Source organism: Bidens hawaiensis, unplaced genomic scaffold, assembly GCF_021521415.1.
Source record: "Bidens hawaiensis isolate Kalapana, Puna unplaced genomic scaffold, B.hawaiensis_p1.1 tig00035931_1, whole genome shotgun sequence".
Taxonomy (NCBI): Eukaryota; Viridiplantae; Streptophyta; class Magnoliopsida; order Asterales; family Asteraceae; genus Bidens; species Bidens hawaiensis.
This window is the reverse complement of record NW_027496259.1, coordinates 31,350-54,852: the sequence shown is the minus strand read 5'-3', so window position 1 is coordinate 54,852 and position 23,503 is coordinate 31,350. Positions and strand designations below refer to the sequence as shown.

At 30.2% G+C, this 23,503-nt stretch overlaps 1 protein-coding gene and 1 pseudogene across 4 annotated transcripts; one reads left to right on the top strand and one right to left on the bottom strand.

The window, feature by feature from the left end:
- Positions 1-6,029: 6,029 nt before the first annotated feature.
- LOC143587944 (uncharacterized) lies at positions 6,030-7,137 on the top strand (annotated as a pseudogene).
- Positions 7,138-15,472: 8,335 nt separating this feature from the next.
- Positions 15,473-18,976, bottom strand: LOC143587943 (phosphate transporter PHO1 homolog 9-like). Of its 4 annotated transcripts, none has more exons than XM_077069088.1 (10): positions 18,276-18,976; positions 17,910-18,168; positions 17,638-17,686; positions 17,496-17,567; positions 17,294-17,423; positions 16,818-17,197; positions 16,590-16,739; positions 16,370-16,519; positions 15,812-16,090; positions 15,473-15,709 (listed from the first exon to the last, which is right to left on the bottom strand). In XM_077069088.1, exons 1-10 carry the CDS (start codon positions 18,802-18,804, stop codon positions 15,473-15,475), a joined length of 2,235 nt encoding a protein of 744 aa, XP_076925203.1. In that variant the 5' UTR covers positions 18,805-18,976. The 4 variants fall into 4 exon arrangements, with proteins under 4 accessions (XP_076925203.1, XP_076925205.1, XP_076925202.1 ...); XM_077069090.1 differs by having other exon boundaries at positions 17,910-18,132; positions 18,300-18,976; XM_077069087.1 differs by having other exon boundaries at positions 17,910-18,218; positions 18,308-18,976.
- Positions 18,977-23,503: the final 4,527 nt, after the last annotated feature.

Here is a 23,503-nt window from a genome sequence, read left to right as displayed (position 1 = left end):
ATTTAAATTCAATAAACTTTAACTTATTAAATATATATGACATTTACTAAATTACAAGTTTTTTTTTTCTTTCTAAGCCTTAAAATACAATTTCACTATTGATGTATTCTTAGAGTTTATGTTAATTTAAACGAGCGGGTTTCTTTACCCGGATAAAGTATCAAACATGGTCAGGTCAAAACAGTTTATGATTATAATGAGTTCCCGTCCACGGGTTGGTTTAAAATAAATAAACATTACAACTTCTTTTTTTTCATTGACTTAAAAATCCACAAAAATATATAAACACTAGATTACATGTTTTGTTGTTTTAGGTGGATGAGACAACTTCTTACCTTGAGAATACAAATGCTAGATATTAATACACTGTTAATCAGATGATAAATTGACTTTGCATATCCTTCTATTATTAAAGATTTCAAGAATATATATTACTTTAGTCAACGAGTTATATTTGCACCAAAAAATGAGGTCGTTCAAGAAATTACCAAGCATTTGCTATCCATGTTTCCGGACGATTTAAAATATTACCATTGTTCAGATGGTATCTATCAGACATAAAATGATGCATTACAAGAAAGTATTAGTTTTCTGATGTTATAAATCGCCTCAAAATCTAACGTTGTCAAGTCATAGGTTAGTCCTGAAAGACGATGTTGCGGTGATGTTGCTTAAGTGGTTTATGCAATACAACTAAAATACATGTGAAAATGCAATATGATAACCGTGTTATAAAAGCGGAAAACATATCCAGAAGTAATACTAAAACTCACACTTTTATTCTTAAAAAGAAAAATCCTTCACCTGTAGATAAAATGATTAATTTCAAATAATAAAATTTTCACTTTGTTTTTGTTTTGGAATGATGATTAATAAAGGCGGTCAGTCACTATTGGTTGCTTTGTTTTGGGACAATTTATTTTAACTTGTGGTTAGTTATGCGTTACATTATCTAGAGTTAAAAGCACAAACAATATGAAACTCCTAAGTTCTGACATGGAAAGCAAAGTTACAAATAAAACTACAAATATTGTGTACAAGAATATATTTAGAGATTTATGACTTTTGTAACGGCTTTTTATTTTCATATTATGTAATGTGTAATATATTGTAACGTATAACATATCTTTGTATCTTTTAAACATAATTTTTTTATTTGACATTGTGTTATTATTTAAATAAATTTATTTATTACAACTCGTGTGCTACACGGGTAACTAACCTAGTGGTTCATAATATTTAAAACTTGCATGTATTATTTTAACCATCAACTTTGGTTTTATTATTGGTCTAAAAAGATAACTCAGTTAACTTTTGGTGTTAAATGTTGCACGTGAGGGGTAGTTTGGTCCACTTAACTCTTTCATCTTTCTCTCGTTCCTCTTATAACATTCTCATCCCTTACAGTAATCTAAAATTACATGAAAAATAATTACATTTGTTCTTTCTTTTCAATTAAATAATATTTTTTATACTTTTATCATTACCTTTTCTCCCCTTCACTCACAACCACTTCCAAAAAATATTAAAAAATTTATATGGTGCTACAGGATCTTTCAAATATACAGAAAAATCATTGCATTTTCTCTGTCATCTACTCTAGGGGTGTTCTTCGGGTTAGTTTTTCGGGTTTCGGGTTTTTCGGGTCGGGTTCTTCGGGTTTGAAAGTTTTAAATCTAGACCCGAAACCAAAATCTCTCACGGTTTCTTTGGGTTCGGGTTTTTTCGGGTTGGGTTAATCGGGTTTCGAGTATCCTAGGAAAAAAACTATATTGCTAAATTTAAATGTAACATATTTTTCTTTACTCGAAATGTAAATAAAACAACGAAAAAAATAAGCGAATAAAACATCCTAAAAAGAGTAAAATTTAACAATGTTCAACCATAATAAACAAGACCGACATAATCGTTTTCAGTATGCCGTAATTAGGGTGTTGGATTATAGTTGCTTTTAGTCATAAATTTAAACATTAATAAACAATAAGCAATCAATTCATAATACGTGGAATGAGAACAATTGATTTGGACAAAATTATAATAACGTCAGCGGCTAAATATATTGGCAAAATTATAATGAGAACAATCAATTCATATTATAGGCTAAGGTTAGCCTATAATACCTAAAAATATATGTGGTTTTAAAACTAAAAGTTTATTCGGGTTGACCAGAAACCTAGAATTCGGACCCAAGAACCAACCTGAATTACTTTGGTTTGGGTTCGGGTTAGACTTTTCTCGGGTTCGGGTTTCTCGGGTCAGGTTAGTTCGGGTTCGGGTACGGGTTTCTTGGATTGGGTTTCGGGGTTCGGGTAAAAGTGACAGCCCTAATCTACTCACAACACCCATGATAGTTTTGGTTGGATAACGGATCTATGGTTTGAAAATCTTGTTGAGTTAATTCAATGAAACCACCCATGATGGTTAGGACAAAACAAACATAATCACATAATTCCAATTATATAATTACATAGCAATCAATATATGGTATAGATTCTATCTATCTACTACATTTAGAATTGGTTGCAAACATACTTCCCAACCTTTTTTCAAAATATATTTTTATTATAAAACTAGTTTTAGAGCCCATGTCACACACGGATTATCCAAATTATAAAATTACAAGTAAAGCAAATAATTACATAACGTGTTTGAAAAAATATATTACATCTATGTCTGAATCTATAATATTTGTACATAAATTAATTTTATTTATATCACAAAATGATTTTTTTTAAATGAACTTAATAAAAAAATACACGTATAAATTTTAACTTTCATCCATTTGACATTTTTAAGCCAACACTTTGAACCCGTAACAAATTTGATGATAAATCTATTTGCATTCTCAAACTTTTAAAAATACTCAGATTTCTCATTTTTTTACCTGTAACAAATTTTGATCCTAAATGTAGTTAACTTATACTAAAACAATCTATTTACCAACTTTTGCCCCATAGAAATCAAATTTAAGTTCCACAAAAAACCCGGAACAATCCTAGATAAAAATACTAAGAAATAAAATATGATAAACCTTGTTATGTCTGAAAGTGATTGGTATATACTATCCTTACGATTTAACATATATATAGTTTACTAAATTAACCGAAAAATAAATGAATAGATTTAAAGCATAGATTAATAATTTATAAATTTATATGACAATTTATGATAATAATAATAATAATAATAATAATAGATAAATTGATTGATTTAAAAAAAATGGATCGACTTTTAAGCATATATTTATAATTTAATGATTAAAAAATAACTTTGTAAAATGAAAGCATATTCAAGTTTTATTTTTCTTTGCAATCTCCCACAAAATACATAGTTCAATATATTAATGATAACATTTAAAATTACATGATTTTTCAATCTTTGACAAACATGGTTTATTGTTGATTTTTGGATTCACCAAGTATTTCGGAATATATAGTAAAAGAATATTTTAATATTTATTTTTATAAAAATATAAATATGAATAGAGTATAAAAAGAAAGTGAATAATTATTGATCTATTACATATATTAGTTTTGGAGGGAAAAAAATGGTAAGAATTAACCAAAACATGACAAGTGTTCACAATTATTTTACTTTATTAGAATAGATGGATTTCTATTCCATCTGTTACAATTAAAATTGATAGGGACACTTTGCAATTCTTTTGTTATTCCACGTTGCAATCTTGCCATCCTTTTATTGTATTATATTCCTAAACCTATTTTATAATTATAGTATTGTTAGAATTTAAGGATTACGGTTAACCAACGCATCCTTCTTTTTTTTGAGAATTCTAATTCTTGCCGGATGATAAGTATTATGTCAACAAATAATTAAATAAAATAAAAATGAATCACGTAAATATCCGCAAAACTAAATTTTAAGTGACATTTCAAGACACCAATTAAATAACCGTTGTGTCGTTTCTCAATAACCGCTAACCGTCTTCTAACCGTAATAATCGACAACCGTCACTCCTTCTAATCCTATAAATACATCGCCTTATCCGCGCATCCTCCTCACCTAATCTTCTAATATAATTACAGCCTATTATATTATTACTCATTGCATTCAATGCTTAGTTTCGGCACCGCGGCCCATGTACCGGATGTTGGCCAGGTATGAGATAGCGGGAGCGCTGGCCACGTCTGGGGATGAACCGGCACCGAAGCATTATAAGAACCCGGGCCTTAACCGGCCCGCTCTCGGAGAATAACGAGTGCTTATGGTTTTTTTTTTTTTTTTTTGTGTTGTCGTGTATACGAGAAGCGTTACAACCCACTTCTATGTGCTGTCACATTAGATCGTTTATATATACTATAACAAAGACAAAAAAAATTAATTTCCTTGAAAGAAAAGGGAGAGAAAAACAGACGAACATGGTAGAGGCAACTGCTTGAATCGGTTGTAGAGTAAATATGTTACCTTCGATGTCGAACGTGACTAACGTATGGATTTCTATTTAAACTTTGAAGGATTGAGAATAAGATTTGGGAATGTTATGGCTTATAGGAGTTGGGGATTTGGTTTTATTCCAAAGATAATGTTCAACTTGAAATTCTATTTATAATTATAGACTCTGTTTAAGTTACTAATATTTAAGGTATGTTTGGTAAGTAGCTTTTAGGAGTTTTTAGCTTCAAGCTTTTAAGAAAAAGCTCCTATTCAGCTTCTAGCCTTGTTTGGTTAAATGAGCTTGAAACTTTTAGATTAGCATAAAAAGCTCTACATGGAAACGCTTGTATTAGTAGCGTTCTAAAACTCTACAAGCTTTTAGGGTTTATAATTACCTAATTAACCTTCCAATATATATTTTATTCTCTATCTTGTATATATATCAAAACCTACCTTCACGATTCTTATCAATTATCAATCTGACGTACATGCTTCTTATTCTACCTGTTTTACTTGATCTAAAAGTAGTGAAATTAAAGGTATGATTCTGATTTTCGATTGTTTTAATTGATAAATAAACTGGATATGCCTTGATCGTTACGATTGATTATATAATTTGTATTATATTGTAAAAACATGATGTGCATCTGCTCGATTATTATAATTGATAAACACTGCATATATTTTGAAAGTTATGGTTGATCATATAATTCAATTATATTATATTGAGCAAACATGTGCATCTGCTCGATTATTTAATTGATAGACAAACTGCATATATCTGTATTATATGAGAAAACATGATATGCATCTCCTCATATAATTTGTAGTATATTGAGAAAACATGTATATGCTCGATTATTTAATTGATAGACAAACTGCATATATTTGTATTATTTGAGAAAACATGATATGCATCTCCTCATTATGCTTGATCATATAATTTTAAATGATTAATAAATTGAATATCTATTTTGTTCCAAATTTGTTATGCGAATTGTGTCTCGATTTTTTTCGGGGAAGCGTAGGCTATTGTAGGGATGGTAATGGCTCGGGTCTAGGTATACCCTACCCCTTACTCGATTAGTAAAGCCCGTCCCAAACTCGTCAGGTATTGGGCATACCCGCGGGTTTTGAGTATACCCATTAATTTATTAAAAATACCCGTCGGGTGTACTCGGCTCAAAACCCGTCGGGTATCTATCGAGGTTTGACAAAACATAACTCATCAAATGATCAATTATATAGAGTATAACTCTTTAGCTTTTACCTAATTTACTAGCATATTATCTATATTTATGATGTTGCTTTTGCAAATAAACCCATTAGTTTAAATACAATAGAAGATAATTTATAACCTTCTGGTTAATGATTCAACAAATCAATTCTGCATATGACCAAATTAGTGCACAGAAAAGTTAGAAGTTATAATACTTGATTGGTTAAATAGGCCATCTTATATAAGATCTTGCCTGATGAAAACTTATACTTAAGTGATTATAATTTAATTTACCAGGAAACTTTCGATTAGGTTTGCTTTTCTAGTCCCTTAGCTTATAGGATGGATAGATAGCTCCTAATCTAGCTACTTAACTGATTTTACAATTGTGTATATATGTATGTACGGTTTCTAGATGGATTCTAAAAAAGAGAAAGGGAAAAGAGAAAACTGGACAAAAGAAATGGTATTAGAATTCTGTCGGTTCTTAAACAAATACATCACGAAGCATGGTCGAACTTCCTCATTCAAATGGGTTTCTCTTCATCTAGAGTTTGAAAATGTTATAAATCACAAATTCGTTAGTGACAAAGCTTTGAAGAACAAGTATGATGGTATGAGACAAGAGTACAACCTTTGGAAGTCACTTAAGAACGGAGAGACTGGTCTAGGTTGGAATGAAAGTATCAGGCAACTTAATTGTTCTGATGAATGGTGGAGTAGAAAAATTAAGGTGACATAACATAACTCATTTAACATGTAAATACCGTATAATATTCCAGTCATAATGATAACTAATGATTCACCATTATATTTTGTAGGAAAACTCGAAAGTTATAGCAATTCAAAATAATCAACCATCTGCACAACTACAAGAAGAGTGGGATCAGTTATTTGGAGATGCGGTTGCTAGTGGGGAAAATTGTGTGGCACCCTCTATGGACCCAACTACATTCAGTGAGGTGCATATTGAGAACCTTGAGGATAACAATGTTGACGGAGGTGATAATACGGGCGATTATCAAGTATACAATGATATACCTTCAAATCTAGAAAACTTGGAAACTCAAGAAAATAATTTCTTCGGAGAACTGGATGAATGAAGTACGTCAACCTAATGCATCAACATCAAGCCCAAGTGAGGTAGCAAAAAATTTTGAGAAGCCTACCAAAGTAAGCACTAAACCTAAATCAATTAAGATGAAACGTAAAGGGAGAGACTCATTGGGAGCTTCAATGCTTAAAGACCATTTAACTCAAAGTAACATGAATCAACAACGTGCTCTAGAAATATTAGAATCAGATTCTTCCAAACTTAGTCAAAGTACTAAGTTTAGTATTGAAGCTCTATAGGTGTGCTTAACCAGATGGTAGATGCAGGATTAATGAGAGAAGATGAGGAGTTGTGGTTCTTTGCAATGGATTTATTTGAAGATCCCGTTAAAATAGAAATGTTTATAAATATGCGACATGATGCTAGTAGGTTAGCGTGGCTGCAACGAAAGCAAAGGCTCACCGACTAAAGTTTTCTTTGAGGGCATGTTATGAAGACATTATTGTTTCTATTTATTTGAACTTTATTGCTTTTGAATTGACTTATTGTTTTTTTACCTTGATGTTTTAGTGCCATGACTATGGAAGTTATTTGATATATTTTCATTTTAATTTATATTTATTCGAGAATACTATTTACGTCTTTATATGTTAAGCTATATATGCTTTTATGTTTTAGCTATTTACGTGTTTATATGTTAAGCTGATATTGAATTTATTGATATTGAATTTATTATCAGGGTTATTATGGATGATGAAACAAGCAAGAAGAAGCACAAATTACATTGTTATAACTTTTTGTTGGATTCAACTAATATAAGTGATCTAGTTGCTGCATACTATTATAAGCATTTATACAAGGAACCATGCATGACATCATCATAAACGGGGCAGGCTTGGATAATGGAAGTTTTAAATGGCAATCCTATACGATGTGTAAATGCATTTAGAATGCATCCAAACGTGTTTATGAAATTATGTAGAGAGCTTGAATCAAACTATGGATTGCAGTCGAGTGATAGAGTGACAACTTGTGAGAAGGTAGGGATATTTCTGTATACATTGGCATTGGGATTATCTAACAGGGATGTTGGGGAGCGTTTTCAACGTTCTAGGGAGACTATTAGTAGAGCATTTCATGAAGTTCTAGAGGCAATAGCTGGTAGAGATAAATGTTTTCAAGGTCTAGCACGCGACATTATAAGACCAAAAGATCCAACTTTTCAATTTGTACCACCTCAAATATTGAACGGCAAAAATACATGCCGTATTTCAAGGTATTAAATTGGTTAATGTCATTTATGCTTGTGTACTTTGTTATTAACTAATTTCAAATTATATTTAGGATTGTATCGGATGTATTGATGGTACACACATAAGGGCCTGCATCCCAGAGAGTCAACAACTACCTTATATTGGTAGAAAAAGGGTACCAACTTTCAACGTAATGGCAACATGTGATTTTGATATGTGTTTCACATTCGTATCGATCGGATGGGAGGGTTCAGCACACGACACATGCGTTTTCATTAACGCAACCCAAGATAGTAAATTCAACTTCCCACACCCACCTGAAGGTAATATTTATAATTTTTTACACATGTATTTGGAACTGTTTCATGTTACTTTGAATAAATTCCAACGTCTTTTGTTTTTCAACTCCTTTATCAGGTAGATATTATTTGGTTGATAAAGGATACCAGGCAGAAAAGGGTACCTTGTTCCATATTCCAAGACAAGATACCATCAATATCAATTTCAAAGGGAGCCCCCGAATAATATGCAAGAAGCTTTCAACCGATCACATTCATCTTTACGAAGTTATATTGAGAGGTCATTTGGAATTTTGAAGAAACGATTTAAGATACTTGGTACAATGCCCAAGTATTGCGTGCAAACACAAATTGATGTTATCATGGCAACATTTGCGTTGCCTAACTATATACGTAATTCTCAAGAAGATATCATGTTTACTACAATGGAGCAACATCCGAACTATATACCACGAGATGAGCTTCATGATGTTAGTAACCATGACACAAGTACCAGCGGTCTATTTGAAGGAACAACAAATGAGATGAAACATGTTCGCAACAATATTGCTACTTTGATATGGAATGCACGACAATAATGATTTAATAATATTATATATTATTCTCGACTGTTTGCCAATGACTATGTTTTATTTAATAGAAAATAACCATGCTTTATATATTTGAGAAAAAACTTACACACACACACACACACATATATATGTGTGTGTGTGTGTGAGAGAGAGAGAGAGAGAGAGAGAGAGAGATTACGTTTACAATTATGTTTTTTAGTTATGTTTATTTTGGTCATTTTATACATTTTATTAAAAGCTACAGTTACTCTGCCAAATACCTAAATATATCTAAAAAGCTACAACTTCCAGCCTCCAGCTTCTAGCCACTAGCTAGTTTTGCCAAACATATCATTAGAATCACTCGCATCATTGATACGTGGCCTAACTTAAACCTCCCCACGTAGCCCCTTTCTTGAAGCAACCGTCAACTTCAACCGTTGCAAAAAGTTTTATCACAAAGTTATTCCGTAACATATTTACTTTTTAGGATAATGTTTGGTTTCATGTCATCTCGATTAAATTAAACTAAATAAAATTTAGTGTCGTTTGTAGACACCCGGTAGAAAACAAAACAATGATCATTAATTGTTGCGTCTGTTCTCCTATAACTGCCTTATAACTATAATTAATGATAACCACCACCACTCCCAAACCTATAAATACATCGCCATGTCCATCGTTCTCATCACCGATGATGGGCATGTGAAAGCGAGAGCGCTAGCCGCTAGCATGTCGGGCGATGAGTTTGGCACGAAACGCTACAAGACTCTGAACCTTAAGGCGACGAGAATTCTAAACATCGACGGAACAAGAGGAGGGTCCGGACGGTTCGGTGGCCCTTCCAGCCGAAGACATGTTCTACAAAACCAAGGAAGTGTCCAAGGGTCTTGCTCTCCAGCCAGCGACATGCATGTTTTTACTAACAGGGGCATATATACTTTACCGTCATTGTTCGTTTCATCGCGTTAAATCATGGTTGGTAGATTAGTAAAGATGGAGAGAGAATTTGTAAATTATTTTATTGTTTTCTGTCCGATAATGATGGCAGTTGTCGACAACTTATGCTTAGACCCTTGATATAGAGATTTTACCATAAGGGAATGGTAAAAGTAATTTACTAAAACTTACAATATATGTTAAGTTACTGCAACCCTCAACAAAACTGAAGTCATTCTAAATGCACAATGATCATGCACCCTATATTTCTCTACTTACTTTAAAATAATGTAAATTAAAAACAAATAAAATAAATAATCAAAGAAAATAATAAACATAAAATAATTAAAATGGATATGCTAAACCCTTTTCTAGATTTCTATTTAATTCATCTAATTCGATCCTTTCATATTCATATTTTATTATTTTTTCTTTTGTGAGGCTTACCATACATACCCACTTTCTTCCTCTCAAGTTCGCATCCTAGGCTTTAAATTACTTTTCAATTCAAAGATTTATTTTTTATCACCTTTTCCTAATAATTAACATTACATCTATTAATTTTATAGCACATCAGAGGACAGTAGAAAATAAAATTTTCGGTTATTTACGATGTAAATAAGATAACTTTTGTGTAAATTTTATAGCACACCATGGTACATATAATTTAATTATTTTTTTATTCTTTAACTAAAAAAACATTTGAAAATGTGATGTTTTATAAATGTGTGACACTAGCAGAATTACCCGCGCGTTGCGGCGGGAGTCCGGTTGGTATTGACTCAGTTCAGTTCATTGGCATAGTATCAATATTCATATAGCAACCGAAAAAAACCGTGATGCAGGGTGCTCTTATAACTGAAAGATGAAACAATGGATTTGGAATGTACGTATAAATAAGATAGTTGAGACTTAATATGACCAAAACATAAGACGGGATCTCGGGGGTGTTGGTAAAAGTTTATTCGAAATTTATTTAAACCATGGCATTAACTCTCTACTATATAATCTAAACTTTTACTTAGGAAAAGGCATACAAATAATTTCAGTTAATATAATAACTTAGAAAAATAAATGCAAAATATATAAAATAAATCAAAACCGTACAAATTAGATTAAATATTATATAATTAATCCAATTGTCAAGTAAGAAAAATAGATGCCGGTAAAAAAATGTAAAAATATAGATAATCCTTGTTTCTTTGTCTAACGAAGATGAAATTAAACTCATTCTCATTTTAAACACTTGAATTTATTATGTAGAATTATAGACTTCTACACATCACTTGCTAATTTGATATAAGTGTGAGTACAATGCAACTCTTTAAAAAGTCTCCACATATAACCTATTGAGTCATCATGTCTATTAGCGTGTTCATCATCAATTCATTTAATAATAAATCCACACATTAGCGTTGGAGGGTTTGAAATGCAAGTCGTCATGTCTTTATCATTTTTATTTTGTGTGTTTAGGAATTACATTCAAAAAGAGTAAAATATAGACGGTAATATAATGTGTTACATATAATATATTTAAATTTAAATATTGTTGTAACAATTCAAAAAATTAGTACTAAATTCCCTTAAAAGACTGGTTAATATGCATGTTACAGTTTTGGGAAAAAAAGATCAAAGTGCATACACAATCATAAACAAAAACATATCCATACTATAATTAATATTTATGCAAAAACATAATATAATTCCTACACGACTATAAACAAAATCATTTATCTGAAAAAGAAAACTTTAGCTAGACAACAAAATAAAATAAAAATATCTAAAATTAAAAGTTATAGCACAATATGGTAAATCTTTTTATCCTCATCAATTAAATTTCATATTTTTTATCTTGACTTTGATCATTAATTTCCAAATGAACCACAAACTATTTATGAAGATGGTTAAATTCAATCATCAATTTAATCATAAACGCATGATCTGTGGATTTGTTTGAATTGCTTTTCACAAAACAACAGATAAAATCAATCAAAATTTATTTATTTATTGGCTGTCAATGGTAAATTGTAAAACGATTAAGTGGCCACTATTTGACGAACAAAATTAATCAAAACTCAACCTAAGGCCTCTATTTGTATCATTGTTTAAACATGTTTGTAAATTCCAAAGGTAGGTGGAGAATAAGAAATATATGAAAAATACACTTTCTTCCACGTTCACCGTCGTCTTTTCGGCATAAGTATCCCGGCCACGTCCATCTTTTCCGGTGACATCGACGCGTAAATCATTGAAATCAATCAACGAAAATTATACCATTTCGAAATTGCAGACCGTGAATCACGCGGTCAAACTTGCAGTACATTTTCATCCATGACAGATCGGATCGATCCGAAAGCGGGTTCTAAACGGGACTGTTTGTTTGATTTAGGATGTCCGTTCGCATCCACATGTTATCGAATGATAATGATATAGTGTATGTTGCAGTGGTGTATATAGGGTATGAAACGGTGGGGGAAGTGATGGTGACGGTTAAAGGAGACGCGTCGAAAGTTAGAAATTATGACGGTATTGATTAATTATGACTTGTTACAATACTAAAATATGATAACCGTAGTCGTTCCGTTTAATGTGGCGCTTTTTAATTTGGCTAAATATTATATATTGCTTAAACTTTAATTATATTGTAAGAATTATAACAAAATAATAACCGTTTTTATGTTATTTAATTTATTAATAACAGTGGCGGTTCAAATCTAACTATTTAATAGAGGGAATTTGTGTAAAATAAGAAAAAAATATGCAACGGTTATTTGTTTTAATCTATAGCAATTAAATAAATAAAAAATAAAAAGAAACTAAACATTTTGTAACTTTATGTTGAGATAAATGTTTTATTCTATTAACAATTAAATAAATAAAAAATAAAAGGAAACTAAACATTTTGACATCAATTATAAATGTAGTATAGATAATTTCCTTAAATATATTAATCGGTCAACACGCACGTAGCAACGCGTGTGTAAACCTGCTAGTTTGGTACATTTATTAGCAATGAACAATCTTTGATTTTGGGATTAGAAGATCTAGCTTTGATGTTTGAGATTGAGGATGTGTGTGAAAAAAAGCTTTTTTTGGTTATATAAAAGCATTCATATTCTACCCACCAAATTATGTGAGTGGGGTTTTATAATTTAAGAAGTGGTTTAGGATATTGTAAATATATGAGAGAGAAAATGCAGTGATTTTTCTGTATATTTAAAAAGTTCTTGTAGCACCCTATAAATTTTTTAATATTTTTTGGAAGCGGTTATGGGTGAAGAAGAAAGAAAAGGTAATGATAAAGATTCAAAAAATATTATTTAATTAAAAAGAAATGAAAAATGTAATAATTTTTAGTGTAATTTTAGATATAAAGCTCGTGGAAGTGATAATAATGCTCTAAAAGGAAACATGGAAAGATAAAAGAATTAAATGGACCAAACTACCCCTCACGTGCAACATTTAACACCAAAAGTTAACTGGGTTATCTTTTTGGACCAATAATGAAACCAAAGTTGGTGGTTATGGACCATACATACAAGTTTTAAACATTAGCGACCATGCATAAAATTTGACTCAAACCACATGGACCATTCATGGAATTCTCTCCAACCTTTTAAACAAAAATGTTTTCTTAAATTCCAATAATATAATCACGGCATTTCAATAAAAGAGCATTCTCATCCTATCCTTCAAAATCTTATGATGGGAGTTTGCAAATTATAGGGTGAGGTTTTGAGTGGTTGTGAGTGTAAATTTTAGGACGGAGAGAGAAAAGATAGTGATTTTTTGTAAATTTGGGGAAACTTTGTTTGCATATATTTATTTTTTAATGTTTGTCGAATTGGTTGTGAGTAGAGGAGATTGAAAACTATAATTATAAAAGTATAAAAATAGTATTATCTAATTAAACATGAGAGAGAAATGTAATGTTTTTTATTGTAATTATAAAGATGAGGATGGAGTATAGGTTGAGAATGCTCTAAGAGCATTCTCATCCCACCCCCTATCCATGAACCAAAAATTATACTAAAACCCACTATATTTTCTCTTTTTATTTTAATTAAATAATACATTTTATACCTTTATCATTATCTTTTCTCTTTTCTTTACTCACAACCACTTTCAAAATATATTAAAAAATTATAGGGGTGAACAGTAGTTTTTTAAATATACAGAAAAATCACTATTTTTTTTAAAATATAAAAACTATTCACTCACAACACCGTGAATCATTCTTTAAATTATAAAAACACCCGTCACATTAAATGAGGGGTTGGATGAGAATGCTCTAAACTAGGTTTAAAACTAAGTCTGGTAGGATTAGTTTTTTTACCTTCTCTTTTTTTTTTATTAAATTTCATTTGGTGTAAGACTATCATTTCGTGAGACTAATTTACGTCGTGTTTTATGTTTTTATTAAATCGAGCATCAGCTTTTTTTTTTTTTTACTTTCATAATATGATTTGTTTTTAAACTCTAAATATGTTGTTGCGTCATGTTCACACGTTTCGATTTTTATCAACGTGGCGTAAATTTTATTTGAATTACACATGCAAGTTATCATAGTTATTTAATTGTTTCATTTTTGTATATAAGGTAACATCGTTTACCTTTTTTATGTAGCAAATTTCAAAACTTTTTAAATACATTTTACACATAAAGGTATGTTTGGTATGGGATAATAGAATGAACGAATGAATAGAATAGAATGGACAAATAAATAAAATGAATAATTACCATTCGATTATCTTGTTTGGTTACCATGTAGAAATGAAATGAACAATCACTTTATTATTATTATTTTATTAAATAGTAAACTATACACACATATATTTTTGTCAGTTAATGAAACGGTAATAACATAATACGATATAATATAAAAATATAATAATAATAATAATAATTGTTTATCATTTTTCATTTCATTTCTTGAATGAATGAAAGAAAACATCCATTACTAAGGAATGAAAAATGTTATATATGAAAGGAATTTCATTCACTAAGAATGATTCATTTCGTTGATTAATGACAACCAAACGTGTTTTATTTCATTTATTTGAAATGATCCTATTCCATTTCATCTATCATTACTTCATACCAAACACTACCTAAATGTCTAGTATTATGAATCTAGCCTTATAAATTTCCCACCGCGAACACATGGTTATACACAGTCTTATAAAAATCATTAGTCACTAGTCGGGCGTGGGGTGAGGACTGTTGATTAATCGGGATTAATCAAGATTAATCGGATCATAATGTATAATTTTTAGTTTTATACATGCACAAACAAATTTTGGCCAAAAATTGGCTGAAGTCTCGCTGAAAACGCTAATTTTTGCTAGAATCTCATCGAAAACCGCTGATTTTTGTCGGAATCTCGTCGGAAACCACCAATTTTGGCCTAAACCTCATCAAAAAAAGCCGATGAAATCTGATTATTGTTTATTTTGGCAGGAATTGACTATTGACCGATTAATTGACCGATTAGACCAAAATTAATCAGTAAAGTGGGGACTAGCGATTAATCAGTGATTAATCGCCGCAACACTGGTATATATCGACTAGATTTTATTAAGTACAACAGTTTAAATATTCAGTGATATACAATATCTTTTACTTAGCTTTAAATGCAAAGAAAATTCTTATATCTTCAGAAAGGAAAAAAAAATCCCTCAATCATATCACATTAAGTTTAAGTCATTAAAATAAATCAAATTGAAGCTGAACATTTATTTGATGGTTTTTGTGCTTGTGAATCATAGTTCCTTGTACCCGTCATCGTAGCTAAAGGGCAAGGGGACAGATTTAAAAGCTCGAAATTTCCCAACATTATTCAAATGCTCGTTTTCCATTCTGAAAAAGTTCCATAAACCTCGACGAAAAATCTCCAAACTAGCAACAACGAATATCATTGTACTTCGATGGAGCCAAGGAGCTTCATGGAAATCTAAAACCGTTTGCATCCATGCGAGTCGCAATATAACATTCATTACCTACAAATTCGTCGACATTTATAAGTATCCATAACCAAAGATCGATTATAAACTCGTTAAGTCACTAAATGAATCACATTTACATGAATTAATATATATTACCATTGCTACAAAGTAGACTGATTTGTTCGGTAAAATGAGTTTATCTCTTAACCAAGGGTTCTTGGAGTTCTTACAGAGAAGACCCCAGTCCTCCACCATATCCCAATAGGTGTTATAAATTGTAGCCACACCCGAGCTAGATGCAGCTATGACTCTCATAGTTGTTCCTCTCCTCTGAACATAAATCGTTCTTGTTACAACCGCAACAATTGTCGACAAGTACTTGAGCCCATTCATGCCAGGACCATAATCTTTCTGTTCAAACACTTGACGCATGCACTGATGCACAACATAGTGTGTTACACCCAATATCATGAGACCAAAGTCATTATTCAAAAAGTTACATACTTTGGCCTTATTTTTGCTTTAGATAACATATATGTCATTAACATTAATGACCTTTTTGAAGTTTTTTCATGTTGATGAGGTGATAACGAAAACCAGTTATGAAGATTTTCTATCAAAAAAACTTTTTAAAATGTTTAAGCTTTTAAAGAGTGTGTTGCACTGAATAAAAGTTATAAAACTTGGTAAGATGCGCGTGTGAAGTTCGGTTACCTGTAGGAATCGAAACCAGTAAGGGACAACCGCAATAAATATATAAAACAACTCATATATATTGCTTTGATTACATGTGTTTGATCTCTTCTTGAAGTCTCCCCAACCATAGTAGCATATATAGAATTCCACAGTCCTTAACAATTGAACCTGAAACATAAAATATTGCTTTATGTAAGCGCTTAAAATGTAACATGTGGTCAGATATATAGTCAATTACCTGACTAGTCAACTGATCGCCCAAGAAGAAATCAGGGAATGTGACCTTATAAAGAGATGCACAAACACAGCGCCACAAGCTCACTATGAGAAAGAATCGGCTTGAGCGATACATGATGTTAAACGGACAAACCATGACCAACAAGACAACCTACAAAATAAAAATTAGAACGAGTTATCATATATACATGCTCGAAGAATTTATAAGAGTAAAATAGGAAAGTCTTACAGTGACTAAACCTAGAGGGACCAGTTCAGTTAAAGTTGTGAAACTTTGAGTTCTTTCATCCATTTCCATTTCAAGATTTGAGAGTACAGCTGCAAGAGTGAGTACTAAAAGAGCAAAACTGAGAAGCAGGATTTCTTTATATCCCAATTCTGTTGTCGGTTTGAACCCGAAGATGAAAGTGTAGTTGACATGAAAACGCTTCCAAAAGTATATGTTTGCAGCATACATTAGCATATGTAATACAATGTATGCAAACAAACTGTATAGCGGAAATATATTATTCATGTATTGGTCACGACCTGCACTCTTGAGAAGATCTCTGGCGTGAATTGTTAAGACGATTGCCACCACAAGTGCTATCGAGCAGCCAAAGAAACAACCTATATTGATAAATTGCACATCATAAAATAACAACATATTCTTGCAATGGTTTCCATGAAATTAGATCAAAATGTTCTAATGTTGCCACAACTTACCAACTAAAAATGTTACTCGATGCTTGTCTCTTTTAGCTATTGACCTTAGATTACTCATTCCTTGACTTCTATTTGCGTTGGCAAAATGTGTAATAAACGCAGATTCTACTCTTTCCATAAGTTTAATAACCTGAAAAACTAGAAACTTAATATTAACTTTTTATTAATATGCAAATTAAAACATGATAATTTCTGGTTTTACCTCATCTGGTTGGCTTAAGTAAGAACTTTTAACCATCTCTAGGTAAGCTTTTGATGCGTTTCTTGATGTGACCTAAATGCATAACAATGTCAAAACTTGACACACCCCGTTAATTACTTTATGATCATTAAGAATTTAAGACCTTGTCGTACTTCTTCATGATCTTAGAGAAAGCCAGCTGATTCAAGAAACTATCAAGAACAAATAAAAAACTGGTTAAACATAAATCAATGAATATCCCTTTGTTTTTAACTCCACCCCCTCTATTTTTTAGTTACTCCTTATCCTTTAACTTGTCACATCACTAATATTTCCTTCTTTTCACCGTAAACAAATAAACATCTTATTTTGCATCTTCAATGATGAAAAGTTAGTGGAATGGATACGTTTAGCTAACCCGTATTAATAACTTACCAATAGCTTTTCAAAAGCCGGAGCTTTCTATGAAACTCTACAAAAGCTTGTTTTAGTTTCGCCTGCGCAGTCCTAACCTCTCTTTTGCTGAATGATAAATCAGATTTCGTGGCATCAAATATAGTTTTCAAGGTTGATAATGCAGATTCTGGTGTGACATTGATCTTTACGTGATTTAGAATCTCTAAAGAAACCATCTTTGTTTGGTCTCTTTCCGGAGTTTCTTCAAGTTCCCGAATCTCCTCAAATGGGGATAAACCTTTAAAAAGATAAACCTTTAAAAAATTTCCAAAAATAGTAAGATGTATACTTAAACAAGTAAACAACCCATGTTTTTTTTAATCATGTTCTTGAGTGATTAATTACCTGAATTAGACTGTGTAGACAAACTGTGAAACTGAGGAGCACTAATTCTGACTCTAAGAGCAAAGAGAGCATCCATTTGTTTATTCAACTCCTCAGCCTCCATCATCACCTCATCCACTTGGCGTTTGTAGAAACATATTGCTTTATTAAACTCATCATCAAGTTTTCTAAAGAACATAACCTCATTCTCTGCCCCTTCCTCGGAGGATCGGAAAAACATGGTTTCGTAATTCCAGCTCTCCTGTGGTTGCTCCTCATGTTGTATTTGACTTACAAGAATCACTTGATCATCATCAATGCTTCTGTCATTGTGACTATTAAATCGGTTCGTCGTTAGTCCACTAAAAGCTCTATAAAGTAAGTGTCTTTCTAATAACTCTCCATTTTCAGGGGACTGGTGTGGTGGAGATGTTTGCAGTCGCCGGAAAATCAAGATGTCTTTCAAGATTGTTTTAAGGTGATTGTAGTTCATGTAAGCTTCCTCCCATTCAGGCACCATCTGGGAAGTGAATTCTTTTCCAAACTTCATTTTAAGTTTGTTTTCTCAATTCACATGAAAGGGTTTGCTTTAAAATTAGTAATTAAGGTTGTTTAAATACCATTCATGGTCTTATAGTTGTCTTGTTACGTACGTACCCAGTCAAGCTTTCAAGACATGGACACCGGCTCACCGGCAAGGGATGACAATTCAAAACATGCAGTATTTTCTTATTTTAAACTGTTTACAAAGTATGAAGTTTTGAACTAATGATATATCATATACGTCATGTTATATGCAACTTGGATTCAAGGATAATAATAATAATAATAGTCTATGCAACAACATAAACATGATCTAGCAAATTTTAGGAATTATTATACAACTTAAAATTGCAACCAGCAATTATTCAACATTGTACTTGTGATTTTTTTTTTGTTAAATGGTGTGTATTATAAACAAAGCCCAAGTGTCCGGTTTTCCAGTAGAACCAAGGCTGTAAAAGGGTCTGCTTTGTATGAGATAATGGAATGAATAACGGAATTGAATGAACGGGGTAATGGAATGAACAAAAAAGTGAAATGGATCATTATCATTCCATTGCTTTGTTTGGTTACCATGAATGAATGAAATTAATCATCACTTTATATTATTTTGTTTAAATAATAAACTACACACACATACCATTTTCATCAATTAATAGAGGAGAAATAACATAACAATGATATAATAATATAAATATTATTATAATTATAATATAATAATAATAGTTATATACTTATATTATAATAGAAAAGTAGCATCGATTACAAAATAATAATTATAATAATGACAATAGTTATATTGTAATATTGATAATAACATAATAATTATAATATTAATTATTATTATTATTATTGATGACTTTTTTTCATTTTATTTTTTGAAGGAATAAAAAATAACACCTCTTTCAAAGAATGAAAAAAACTATAAATGAAAGGAATTATGTTCATTTTGGAATGATCAATTTCATTGATACATGACAATTAAACATGTTTAATATTCTATTCCTTTGGAATGATCCATTTGATTTCAATCTTTATTTTTTTCATACCTAATACTACCTAAGACACAAAGGGACCAAGTTGCAAACAGTTAAATATTATACAGAGAGTAATCAAAGCAACGAGTTTTTCAACCATAGATAAGCTTTCTTTTTTATCAACTCTAGTACACGTAAATCCTATGATCTCCTATTATTAAAAATCACGTCATTTCCAATTTTCCATAAAATCCAAAAGGTTACCAAGAAAATTAATTTCCTTTTCTCTTCGGTATACGCCTGGTTATATCTAAAGTCCAACATATGACTCACTGAATAGATACCCATCGGAGAAGGTGTATTCTTTCATGTATATATTTTTATTTTTAGGTTAAATATATAACTTAGTATATGAGTATAAGTAAGGTCACATAACAACTTAAAAGGCATAGAATGCATAAAAACACAAAACTTTACAACTCATTATAATAATGTAATTATTTTAATACACATTTTTTTGAGAAAAGGCCATTGCCTTGATACTTGGTCTTTATTGATCCAAATTATCAACACTTATGAAATTGCATAATACCAGGGATAAAAGAAAAAGAAAGAAAACCTATTTTATGCATGCATTGTGCACGATGCACCTATTGGGCTATAATACCATACTACACCAATTCAATCAATAGTTGATTATTTTTCCTTTGGTATCTTACAGTGACTAGTTGCGTTTCTTATTATTACCCGCTTACAACTCATACCAGTTGTTGGTGTTTGAATCTATAAATTCAAAAACGACTTAAATGTAGTTCTAAAAAACAGAAACACGTGCATGAAATATTGGAGTTATCTTGACTTTGTACTGTTTGTACAAAACAAATATAAAAAGATATTTTCAGTCCATCTTGTTGTAGACAATTTCAAACATGTTAGAAAAGGGTATAAGCAACACGTTAATATACTAACTGCTATTATTGATGTTGGATTGAAGGATATTAACCAGCTTGTTAAACTAGCCACTACTATGAGTGTCCTAAATGGCCTAATGAAATTAAGTGTCAATTTCTTAGTTATTTAGATAATTAAATTTGTTTTTACTTTAAAAGAAACTATAACATTATCATACTCAAGAATAAAATGATTATTTTTATAAAGTATTTAAGAAAATTATGAAAGTATAAAAAAGTTATGATCGTTTAAAAATCATTAAGGGAACTTAAAGGATTGTATCATATGTTCAAAAGTTGTAATTACTTAAACTTTTAAATTTATATAAAATTATTTTTTAATCCTCCTACTATATATATTATTATAACATAGTGTAGATAATAAAGGGATCATGCATAAGAAAACTTAAAAGATACGAAAAAACTACTTTTAAAACAAAAAACTTTTTAATTTTTTTATATCTTATTACAATATACACACCTACATGCATGCATACATACATACATACATACATACATACATACATACATACATGTGTGTGTAACTTCGTAAGCTACATATATATATATATATAGGATCAGGATCATGTGAAACTTTTTGGGAATTGAGAACTATGAGAACCATTTTGGACCACAAAAAAACCCAAAAATAAAAAAAATCATAAAACAAAAAAAACACAAAAATAAAAAAAGTAAAAAAACCAAATTTCTTATTTATCATCTCGATTTAGCTAAATTATACATATATGTACACACATGTTTTTTTCCTATACACATATGTATAATTTAATGTAAATGATAATGTACATATGTGTACATTACATAACTAGAGATTAAATAAAAGTATACATATGTGTATAGGTATAATACAAATTAAAAAGAAAAAAAAATCGGTTTTTTTTATTATACATATATGTATAATATATACACACGTGTTTTTTCATATACATATATATATAATTTAAGGTAAATGATAATGTACATATGTGTATATTACGTAACTAGAGATTAAATGAAAGTATACATATGTGTATAGGTATAATACGAATTAAAAAGAATAAAAAAAATTCGGATTTTTTTTTTAATAAAACCGGAATGAAATATAAGAATTTTGGTTTTTTTACTTTTTTAAAATATTCGGTTTTGTTTGTTTTATAATTTTTTTAATATTTTTTAGAGGGTTTTTTTAGTGGTCCAAAATGGTTCTCAAAGTTCTCAATTTGCCAATGGTTCTCTTAGGATCCTTATCATATATATATATATATATATATATATATATATATATATACATATATAGGAAATGATTCATGCGAGAAGTGATTTTACAGTGAGAAGTGCGAGAATTTAATATTAACTATTGATTATGTGTAATCAATAATGGAAATCATAAATGGCACATTTGTAATTATTCGGACATTGTTATAACAAATATAAAAGTAAAAAGGGTAGAAATTTCTGATACAAATATGCATAATTAAATTATTGAAAGTGTTTTCATCTGTTTCCCTCTTTTTATGCCTCAATTAATATAGCAATAAAAGAAATTGTGTAAAAAATGAATCGTGTAGAAAATGATTCTTGTATATTGGCTATGGATAATGTGTTCTTTCATGTATATTTAGAGTGTAGTGTGTATGTTATATATGGTAGTTATCATATATTGTAACATAGTGTATGATGTGTATCTAAGCTACTAACAAGCAGCGAGTAAATTGAGTTTGTGCTCATAAGTAGCTTGTGTATGACCTGTTAGCTATGTGTAGGTTTATTTAATACGTATAATTTCTTATTTTAATATACTTACTTGATGTGTAGTGTATATTTTTTGATGTGTAGGACATTTTAATTATTTATAGTTTTGTATTGTTGTGTAGTATATAATGTTGGATTTGTAGTATATCATATTTGTTGTATGTGATTATTCGTTATTGGATATCTTAAAATATGAAAGCATAGGGTCACTGATTGTGTAAGTTCAAATGTGATAGTGTATGGAAGTCTGAATGGTGTTCGTTTAAATGTAAGTGTTGGTAGTTTTCATGTTTATCTGTGTATGTGTCTATTTGGTTAAACAAAATATTTCCTACCCATAAACACATAACCTACACATGCGTACATTAACCTACACAAGAAACAAATAACATGCGCTTGTGGTTTCGCATGACCTACACACTTATATTTTCATATATAAAAACATATTTCCTACACATATACATATAACCTGCATATAACTTACACATGTGTACAACCTACACTAAAAAACATATAAGTTAACCTACACATGTGTATATTATTAACCTACATAAAAAAAACATATACAAACAATTATGTTTTCGCATGACCGGCCTACTCACTTATGTTTTCACATATAAAAACATATTTCCTACACTTGTTTAATGAGTAGTGTATATATATTTTTTTGATACGTAGGACATTTCACTAATTTATAATTATGTATTGATGTGTAGTATATAATGGATTTTTACTATATCGTTTTTTATCGTTGTGTTTGAAATTTTATTTTGTTTCAATGAACCCTTGTTTTTTAGAACATAATACGCTTTTTCTCTAAAACGAAAATGATAGCTTTAAATTGTTTAGATCGTTGTTGGTTTTATATATAAATTATAAAAATTATTAAATTATAAACTAAAAAAAAGATGTATATTGTTTGTTGATAAACAGTAATTAAGAAATATAGATTATGAGATTTCGAATTATGTATAATTAAAAATGGAAAAATTTGTTTGTTGATTAAAAATGGTAAAATGGTAAATTA